This window comes from Delphinapterus leucas, chromosome 3, assembly GCF_059928025.1.
Source record: "Delphinapterus leucas isolate spDelLeu-1000000601 "Yukka" chromosome 3, BTC_Dleu_Yukka2, whole genome shotgun sequence".
Taxonomy (NCBI): Eukaryota; Metazoa; Chordata; class Mammalia; order Artiodactyla; family Monodontidae; genus Delphinapterus; species Delphinapterus leucas.
Window position 1 is genome coordinate 146,756,633 of NC_143131.1, and position 10,057 is coordinate 146,766,689.

A 10,057-nucleotide genomic window follows, 5' to 3' on the forward strand; every position below is an offset into this window, starting at 1 on the left:
CAAAGTGAATCAGCTATACATATATATATATATCCCCTCTTTTTTGGATTTCCTTCCCATTTAGGTCACTACAGAGCACTGAGTAGAGTTCCCTGTGCTATACAGTAGGTTCTCATTAGTTATCTATTTTATACATAGTATCAATAGTGTATATATGTCAATCCCAATCTCCTAATTCATCCCACATCCCCCTTTCCCCCTTGGTATCCATACATCTGTTCTCCACGTCTGTGGGTCTATTTCTGCTTTGTAAATAAGATCGTTTATACCAGTTTTTTCAGATTCCACATATACGGGTTAATATACGATATCGGTTTTGTCTTTATGTTTAATATGTAATAATCCCATTACAACTACAAAAGAATAAAAATCTGTTAAAGACTATAACAACCTAGTACATCAGAAATTTGTACAAAATCACTTCAGAATGCAGCATTAAATGGGAATTAGTTCATTAGATGCACAAAAAAACAAACAGTAAAATTTTAAACCACTTAACTAGTATCGCCTATAATATTGTCTCACAACTTTGTCTATTGATTATGTCAATTATGCCTTCCAAAATCTGACAACATACCCTAATAACTTCATGTTTCACCATTCCCTCCACAAGCTTCTTGCCAGTCCCCCAAAATGCCATGTTTTTTCATATTTCTATACAAGTAATTTCCTCTGCACACAGAATGCCCTTCTGCCTTTTCTTCATCTACTCCTCTTTCAAGACCAACTTCTTATCTCACCTCTCCAATGAAGTTTTCTGACAGTGCTCCACACTGCTCCTTGAACTTCCACAATACTTTTTTCATTGCTATAGAGACTTTTTAAACTTTTCCTAATTATTTAAACGTATGATTCCTTCATTAGACCATAAGCTAACCTGATTTCACAGAGCAAGTCTTATTTATATCTCTACTTATAGTTAGCTTCAAGTGCTGGCAATTAGAAATAACAGAAGCTGTCTATTTTTAAAAGACAGCTTTCTTCCTTTCAGGAAGAACCTAAAAAATAAAGTGTTTGCCCTGAGTTGAAAGTGATAGTTTATTATGAAGCAGATTCATACCTTGAATGACTTGGACAATTTGTTACTCTGCCCCTTTGATACTCTTGTCACATAGCCCACAAGCATGGAAACTATCTGAACAAATGCAAAGAAGCAATCTGACCTTGCTTATACCTACAAACCAATTATAATAAATACATAAAATTATCTGAAGGGTTTCTTGTGAGGGTAAGAACTCAAACAGAGAAGTCCCAAAGTCACTAATTCATTACTTATTGAAGTCTTGAGCAAATGTATCATTAAGACTTCACACTCAAGTAAAATTCATATAAAATTACCCCCACATGTAAATATCTCTTTTTCTTAAACAGCTACCTTCAACAGAAATTTCATTTCTAAAAACAGAGCTATAATGGAAACTTCTAAAATTTTACTGCAAACATGCAAAAATATGGCATTACAATACCCAATGTATACTCAACAATATTTAACCACTCAGCTCAATATATGGAGTATATTCAAAACCTAGCTTGATTCTTGCTGCCTGCAAGTCAAAGTAGCTGATGCAAGATGAATACATGCTTGATTGTTCTTGGCCAACACACATGCATCTTTAAGTACATATGCATTAGTAAAGTCTCAACCTATGGTCCTTGAACTACCAGTGAAACATGAGGAGCCTGCTGGTAGCCTAGTACTGCCCGACAAGCAGAAGCAGAAAGCTGGGTAGGGATGGTGAGGGGTGGCAGGGAGAATCAGCTGCAGTGGTCCACCAAATGAAGATAAACCATTCAGGTGGTCTGCCGTAAGGAAAAAGGAGAGAATCACTAAATCAGCAAATTCATCGCCCAATTAATATGATCATGTTGCTTACCAAAATCAACTTAATGCTCCCTTGCAACAAGAGAAGAATGTGTTTCGGTCAAAAACCACAAGAGAGATAATTCATTAACATAAAGGCAAAAGTTCCTAATTACTGTTAATAACACTCAATAATCATTCACATTAGAAGACTCACCTGGGTATAGTACTACTAGCAAGGTGCTGCCAAAGCTTTGCATTTACTGTAAGAAAATCAGATTTAAAAATAAAATCCACTAATTACAATTTCTCCATAAGAAAGACAGGTATTACAGATTAGAGCCATCAAAAATCAAAGGAATGACAATTCCTATCATTTCTAGTGGCTTAAATCTTCTGTCCATACTGTGTATCACTAGCAACTGATTCCTAAATACAAAATCAGAGATGAAAAAGACAGCCCATTTAATATCCATAATGAGACTCTTCTTTCAAAATGTCTTTCCAACATAAATTCCAAAATAATCTTGACTGGGAAAAAATTTCAACCCTCTACTTAGTAGAAAATTGAAAACGAGTGGGACTAGCCCAGTGGAAGGTAGCTGATGAGGCGGGGGCTACAACATACCATGTCAGTTTTTTATGTAAACCAGAGTTTTAAAATCTTTTCTCAAAGAGGATTCAGCTTGCCCCATATGGCAGTATTTTTCAACTGTAGCTTCCCTGGCCTAATTTCAGTTCTCATACCTACTGGACCTACCTACCCACCCACAGTACCAATCACTGTATTTCCAACCTGTGTTTTCTTGCTGTATATGTCCCTTTTGGTTCTTTCCACACAACTCCACTCCTAGTCAAATAAGCCACCCTCTGCTTTATCAAGTAAATGCCTCCTATTTCACAGTGTGTCTCTCTCCAAATGGTATAAAATTTTATGCATCCCTCTCATAAAGCCCCAGAGCTCACCAACCCAAAAAAAATATGAAAGATTTTTACTTCTACTGTCACACTAGGGATAAAAAAGGGGGAGACTTAATCTTTAGTCCTAGTCACGTTCAGTGTGCTTCATTTTTTACTATAGGCACAGTCCTAAGAGAAGCAAAAGAAAATTCAATAAGCAACCTAGTTAGATGATGTGTATAAATAATATATGGGACACTGAAAATACATAAGGAATAGATTTGCATGATATTCTTGGAGAAGAAAGTAACTGATAGGCTTCCCTGGTGGCGCAGTGGTTAAGAATCCGCCTGCCAATGCAGGGGAACACAGGTTCGATCCCTGGCCCAGGGAGATCCCACATGCAGTGGAACAACTAAGCCCATGTGCTACAAATACTGAGCCTGTGCTCTAGAGCTCGCGAGCCACAACTACTGAGCCCGCGTGTCACAACTACTGAAGCCCGCGCGCCTAGAGACCATGCTCCACAACAAGAGAAGCCACCGCAATGAGAAGTCTGAGCACCACAATAAAGGGTAGCCCCCTGCTCGCCGCAACTTGAGAAACCCCATGCACAGCAACAAAGACCCAACACAGCCAAAAAATAAAAACAAATAAATAAATTAAAAAAAAAAAAAGAGTAACTGATGTCTTGTAGAGGATGTGTTTGTTCTGAAGTACACCAACCTCAAAAGGGCTGTTGGTATATTCTGGGGCTGGATGCCTAAAAAGTCTATCTTGTACTAGGATATGAGTCAAACTACAACTAAAATTTCTGCAACCACCGTACTAGAATGAAAAGTTCAAGTACAATCAGATCTATCAGTTTCACAGGCAGACCTGTTCTCCCATTTCCCAATAATTCAACAAAATTCAGTATACTAAGTACTTACTATGGTCAGGTCCTGAGAGGTGATTCTCATTTCTCTACCTTTTGTGAAATTTTCATGACTCAATTCTTAGTACTTTCCTCCTCTTTTTACTTACTCACAGCAATCATTCACTTTTACACCTTCAGTCAATCCCCCAGGTGATTCCAAAATCCACAATCATAATCCTCAACATTTAGGAGTTCCATATCTAAACTTCTGCACCATCCTAAATGATATCTCAACTTAAAAATTCTTCTGTCATCTAAACCTTAAGCCACCTCAATATTCTTGGTTACCCAGGTTCACAAACATGGTATTTTCTTTTCTGTATCCATCCCTACATCCAATAAATCACCAAGTTCTGCCATTTTTTTTGTACCCTAATGGGTCCCTCACTCCAGTCTCTTCCCATTGTAAGCAATCCTCTATCAGTGTTTCTCGAACTTTAACGTGCATGGGAATCATTTGAGAATCTTGTTAAAATGCAGATTCTGATTCAATAGCTCAGGGGTAGGGCTTGAGATTCTGCGTTTCTAACATGCTCCCATGTGATGGCAATGCTGCTGGTTGAGGGACCACACCTGTGAGCAGCTGAGGCCACTTTGTTTTCCTTTATTCCCTCAGCATGTACACAATTTATTCAATGGTATTTTTATCTGTTTAGTGTTTTATAGTTGCTTCATGTGTGCATATTTTATTACATTTTCCTAAAAAAGGATTCTGACATACTCAAGAAATAGGATAATGATTCCTTTTTTTGGAACAACAGCAACCAATACAAAGTTAGGCATACTATGGGTACTCAGTGCTTGTTGATTTTAAAATGCTTCCCCAAAAAACACAACAATCGCCTCTTAATTACGAAGTTGAAGCGGGTTAATGGAGTACCTTTGTCAACTTTTTAAAAGCCATTTCACTGCAGGTGCTTCCCTGGTGGCCCAATGCAGGGGACAGGGTTCAACCCCTGATCTGGGAAGATCCCACATGCCGCGAAGCAACTAAGCCGGTGGCGAGCCACAATTACTGAGCCTGCGCTCTAGAGCCCACGTGCCGCAACTACTGAAGCCCGCGCACCTAGAGGCCTTGCTCCACAAGAGAAGCCAATGCAAGGAGAAGCCCGCGCACAGCAACAAAGACCCAACACAGCCAAAAATAAAAATAGTTATAAAAAATAAAATAAAATAAAAACCATTTCACTGCAAATCAACCTTTTCACCAGATCTGACAGAGGAAATAAGCTTAAAACAGCTTTCTATTCATAGTTAAGAAAGCAAATGTTAATTTGTGAATTACTGGTTATAGATTTATTCTTTCTCCATCAGTGAAGGATTAAATACATATTTAAAACTGAAACTGTAAGCACAGGCAACAAAGGGAAAAACAGATATACTGGACTTTATTAAACTTTTGTGCATCAAAAGACACCATCAAGAGAGTGAAAAGACAACCTACAGAATGCGAGACAATATCTGCAAATCGTATATCTTGATAAGGGTTTAATATACAGAATAAATAAAGAACTCTTACAACTCAACAACGACAAAACCCCAAACAACCCAATTAAAAAATAGGCAAAGGACTTAAGTAGACATTTCTATCTATTAAAAGAAGATATTCAAATGCCAAATGAGCACATTAACATCACTAGCCATTACAAAATGCAAGCCAAAACTACAATGAGATACCACTCACTTCACACGCACTAGAAAGGCTATAATTTTTAAAACAGGAAATAACAAGTGCTGGTGAAAATGTGGAGAAACTGGAACCCTTGTATGCTGCTAGTAGGAATATAAAATGGTACAGCCACTGTAGGAAAGTCTGGCAGTTCCTCAAAAAGGTAAACACAGAATTACCACATGACCTATCAATTCCTAGGTTCTCCTAAGTATATATCAAAAAAGCACTGAAAATAGGGACTCAGTTATGTGTACACCAAAGTTCATAGCTGCATTATTCACAACAGCCAAAAAGTGGAGACAATACAAATGTCATTAAATGGATGAAGAGATGATAATCAAAATGTGGTGTATATATATACAATGAAATATTATTCAGCTATAAAAAGGATTTAGTATTGATACTTGCTACAGCAGGATAAACCTAGAAGACATGTAAGTGAAATATACCACCAACAAAACAATAAACATTGTATGATTCTATTTATATGAAATATCTACAACAGGCAAATTCAGAGACAAAACATAGAACAGCAGTTACCACAGGTTGGGAGGGGAGGGGAGCAAAGATACTGCTTAATGGATCCAGAGTCTGGAGTGATAAAAAACTCTGGAAATACACAGTGATGATGGTTGCACGTTGTGAATACAATTAATGCCACTGAACTGTACACTTAAAAGTGGTTAAGGTGGCGAGTTTTATATGTATTTTACTAAAATTTTTAAAACATAAAACTAGAAAAAAAGAAAAAACTAGCATTCTTTATTGTAGCCCTGAGTTTAAGCTCTGACTCTGCCATTTGTAAGCTATGCCATGTTAAGCAAGTTATTTAATTTCTCCCAGCTTCAATCCATCTATAAAACAGAGATACTATCCACCTCCCAGAGTTGTTGAAGACTAAATGAGAACATAATCACAGAACCTGTTACATAATAAATACTGGATAAATGGTAGCTGTTGTTACTCAAAAACCATTGTTCTCATCAAGTAGGTGTTAAGGCTGCTATAAATGGATATCTGAAAGAATTCCATGATATTCTCAAGACACTCTGAAACAAAGCAGTCAATGTTCAGCATTCAGAGTTATCCTCCTGTAAACCTGGAAACTGGTGACCGCCTGGGTCAGTAATCTTGGGATATCACTGAATGTACAGAATACATGACACACCCAGAAAGTGAGAACCTACTTTGTACATCACTATTTTCATTAAAGAAATGATCAAAATATGAAAAGAAGGTAACTGGCTGTCTTCAATGAATTTCATTTTATTGTTTTTTCTTCACATATTTCTTATTTTTAAAAATCCTCAGAGATTTAATTACTTAGCAAATGCCTTGGGCTAGAGCCTTGTCTAGAGGACCTAAGTGCCAACCTCAGCATCACAATGTCATAATAAGGTGGAGAACCATACAAAATATGCTGTCTACAAATGTCAAAACAATTGGAAATTCTAGGAGTGTGAAAGCTTGGAGAGGCCTGTTAAATGATCTTGTATAACTCCTGTAATATACCTTTCTTGATTAAAATTAGGCATTTAAAAAATGGTCAAAGTAGCTGAAACTCAAAAACTGAATTCTAGGCAAGGTATGCCAGAAGATACAGCAATTGATTCCAAAACAATAGACAACACAAATCCTATAACATGAATTAAGCAATTTCCATATTCTATAACCTCTTACAAAAATTTCTCAAATTTCTTCAAAGAACTAATCCACCTAGAAAGGAAGTTTTTCTCAATATACACACAATTATTTGCATACTTAAGAGACTTAGATTCAGAGGGAAAGGGAAAGTACAGTATCTCAAATAGCAAAAAAAGTTGGTTTTTTTTAGTCATCTTACTAAGTCTGCTGATATTCAGAAAGTGAAGCCATACTAAAACGGTGATGTTTGCACTACACCGTGGATGTAATTAAATCTGTCATGAAAAGCATCGGAAACTGTACTTAACTCCATGCTGATAAAAAAATTTTCATATGCCAATATGTCCGGATTAAAACTACTAACGACTGTTGTACGTCTGAAAAGTGAAGGATCTGTGCCAACACCCTTAGGAAAAAGTCTTTCCCTTCCCAACAAAAATCTATCATGATAAGCAAGAAACTACTTAACATGTTAACCTGAAACCCTCACCTGAGCTAATTCCTTTAAACCACAATTAACTCTTTAACTATCATGACAATAATGAATAAAGGCCTCCCTAATTAAATTCCAGAAGTGATCCTTTTATGCCACACAGCTCATTCCGTTACATCAGGGTCATGCCTTCTCTCCAGAAAAAAAATAGAGAGGTTTGGTGATTGAGGTTCCTTTTGTCTAAACTTTATTTCAAAAAGGTAAAGCACACCTTAAGATCCAGAGAACTCAGTTCTCAAAGAAACTGATACTATAGTTATCTAACTAGATACCATTGGTAATAAATTACCAAAAGCTAATACTTCTTGCTTTAAAAAGCCCATGCTAATAATGACTGGCTGGTCATAAGTCACACTATCAAAAGGCCATAAAACCATAAATTGGTTCAAGTGCATTACCAACAATAGAAAAATGCTGAATTAGAATATTAAATAAGTGTGAAAATTTTTAATTAAAATTAAACACTACCTATAACAAGCACACTACCTATACTTACTAAAAAGTAACACCACCTACAGTTCAGTACCATTAATTATCACCTCACCCGCAGGGAGAATCATCTGACCCCCAAGTTGATCTTAACCTAAGGGTGTTTTCAATCATGCCCTTTTTATCTTCCTGCCCTGTTTTCAGGGCAAATCTCACTGTTAATGTGCCACTGAGTAATTATGCTCTGACTTGAAATGCACTATAAAGTACCGTTTTCATGGACGATTTTTTTAAGACACGCTTCGCTGGGCTCTCAAACCATTTACCCAGGACTTAGACATACAGGATGCCCATATATTTTAAATGAAGTGGCATGGCTAAACATCAGGCAATTCAGGACATTCATCAGCCAAACCATTCATGTACATGGTTTACAGATGGAGCTTAGTGACAGGCAAGCAGCTGGTCTAAATGCTAGCTAGCATGTTAAGAAAAAGTTGTAAACCCACCCATCCCCAAACGACTTAGTCTAGGAACTTATGCCCCACATTTTGAGACGTCTAACACAAGGTTGGAACAAAACCAACACTGTCATCTCTGCTGTTCCTAAAAGCGATTTCTTATTTAAAACATTCTGTCCTCTACACAAGCTATAGAATGGACTCAGCAAGAGATCATTTAACTAAAAGTAGAATTAACTGTATTATTCTTCTGCTATACTACAACACCGATTGTATTAAAATACTCTCCTCAGCAAACTGCTTTTTACAATAAATACGAAGTGCGTTTCGTGTTACAAAAACTTTTACAGTACCGATCCTGCTAGGGTAAGCGGACTCTCAGGCATTTGTACTTTTATCCTACATATTTTCCTTTACGTAAGACGGACAGGAATTTGACTAGCCCACCCCGACACTGGTCCAACACCCCCGGGCTGTAGCAAGAAGCCACGTTTTACTTGAGAAGACCGTTTCCCCACCCCTCGTTAAAGTAATGCCTGTGGCCGCTAGAGACTTCCCCGGCCGACCTCCAGAAACTTGCAGGTTTAAATGGCCAAATTGGAACCAACCAGGGCAGCTGTCATCTGAAACTCAGGAAAGCTGAGACCAGCCAACTCTGCTGAACAAGGACGGGTGCGGAGAGATGTGACCGGGCGCGTCGGAGGGAAGGCATCAGGCTCCCCCCCACCCCCCATCAATTGGCTTTTCTGCAACCCCAGCGCCGCCATCCTGTTCCTGAATAATTAAACCAACTGGAGAGGGAGTGAGGTGGCCAGAGGCGGTTTCTGGTCCGAGTTTCCCGAGCCGAGGCGGTGGGATCGAGAGGCCGAGGGCTACATCCCCGGAGCGCTGAGGGCTTTATCGAGGGCCAGGGAGAAAAGGGGGCGACCCCGCGGCCAGCGGGGCGGCCGGAAGCGGAGCGCAGGGAGTGACGTGGAGGCGGGAATGACAAAGGGGCACTGGGACCCCGGCCGCGCGGCCCGCGGGCCCGCAGGGGCCGGGACAGGTGGCCGGGCCTGGCCGGGAACAATGGGGGGCCGAGGCTGCCCCCTGGCGCTCACCTACCTCCGGTGCCCTCCGAGTTCTCGTTGAGGCTGCCCGAGGAGTCGTGCTGGGCGCCCACACACCCGCCCATGGGGGCCCCCGGCGCCTCGTCCGCCACCTCCGGGCGCTCGTCCGGGCCCGCCGCCGCCTCTACCGCCTCCGCCGCCGCCGAGCTCCGGACAGGCGCGCCGCTCCTCTCGCCCGCCGCGGCCCAGCCTCCGCCCCCCTCGCCGCTCCACCCACCGCCTTGGCTCGGCCCCTTCCTCCGCGCCCACTTCTACCTCAGTCCCCGGGCCGCTCGCCCGGCAGGCCTGTCCCGCGCGCCGCCCTCGCCTCCGGCTCGGCCCCGGCAGGCCGGGGCTGGCCCATCCCGGGCGAGCCGCAGCGCTCGCCTCACCCCTTCACAGACCCGCACACCCGCGTCCAGGCGAACCCAGCGCCGGCGCCGCCCGACCGCCAGGCCCCATCGGCCCCCACGCCGCGGCGCCGCCCTCCGCTCCCGAGGCCTGGGCTCAGCCGGGCCACCCCGGAACAGCCGGGGAGGGCGGGGCCGCGGGAGGCCGCGCACTGATTGGCTGCGGGCGAGGCCGCGGGCGGAGGGGTAGCCAGGAGGCGACGAGGCAAGAGGAGGGGGCCTCCGAGCTGGAGGAAAGGA

The 10,057-nt window shown here is 41.4% G+C and overlaps 1 protein-coding gene across 3 annotated transcripts in view; it reads right to left on the minus strand.

Annotated features, from left to right (window-relative positions):
• Positions 1–9,793, minus strand: part of UBTD2 (ubiquitin domain containing 2) — a 57,314-nt gene extending 47,521 nt beyond the window's left edge. Inside the window, exon 1 of one of the 3 annotated variants that reach the window (XM_022595112.2) lies at positions 9,684–9,793. Coding sequence is in view for 1 of the 3 variants with exons in the window: in XM_022595111.2 (XP_022450819.1) it covers positions 9,424–9,493 (70 nt within the window). In the remaining 2 variants the exon portion in view is untranslated. Of the gene's footprint in view, positions 1–9,419; positions 9,605–9,683 lie in introns of those variants that run through there. The other 2 variants (XM_022595111.2, XM_022595114.3) reach the window with 2 other exon arrangements.
• Positions 9,794–10,057: the final 264 nt, after the last annotated feature.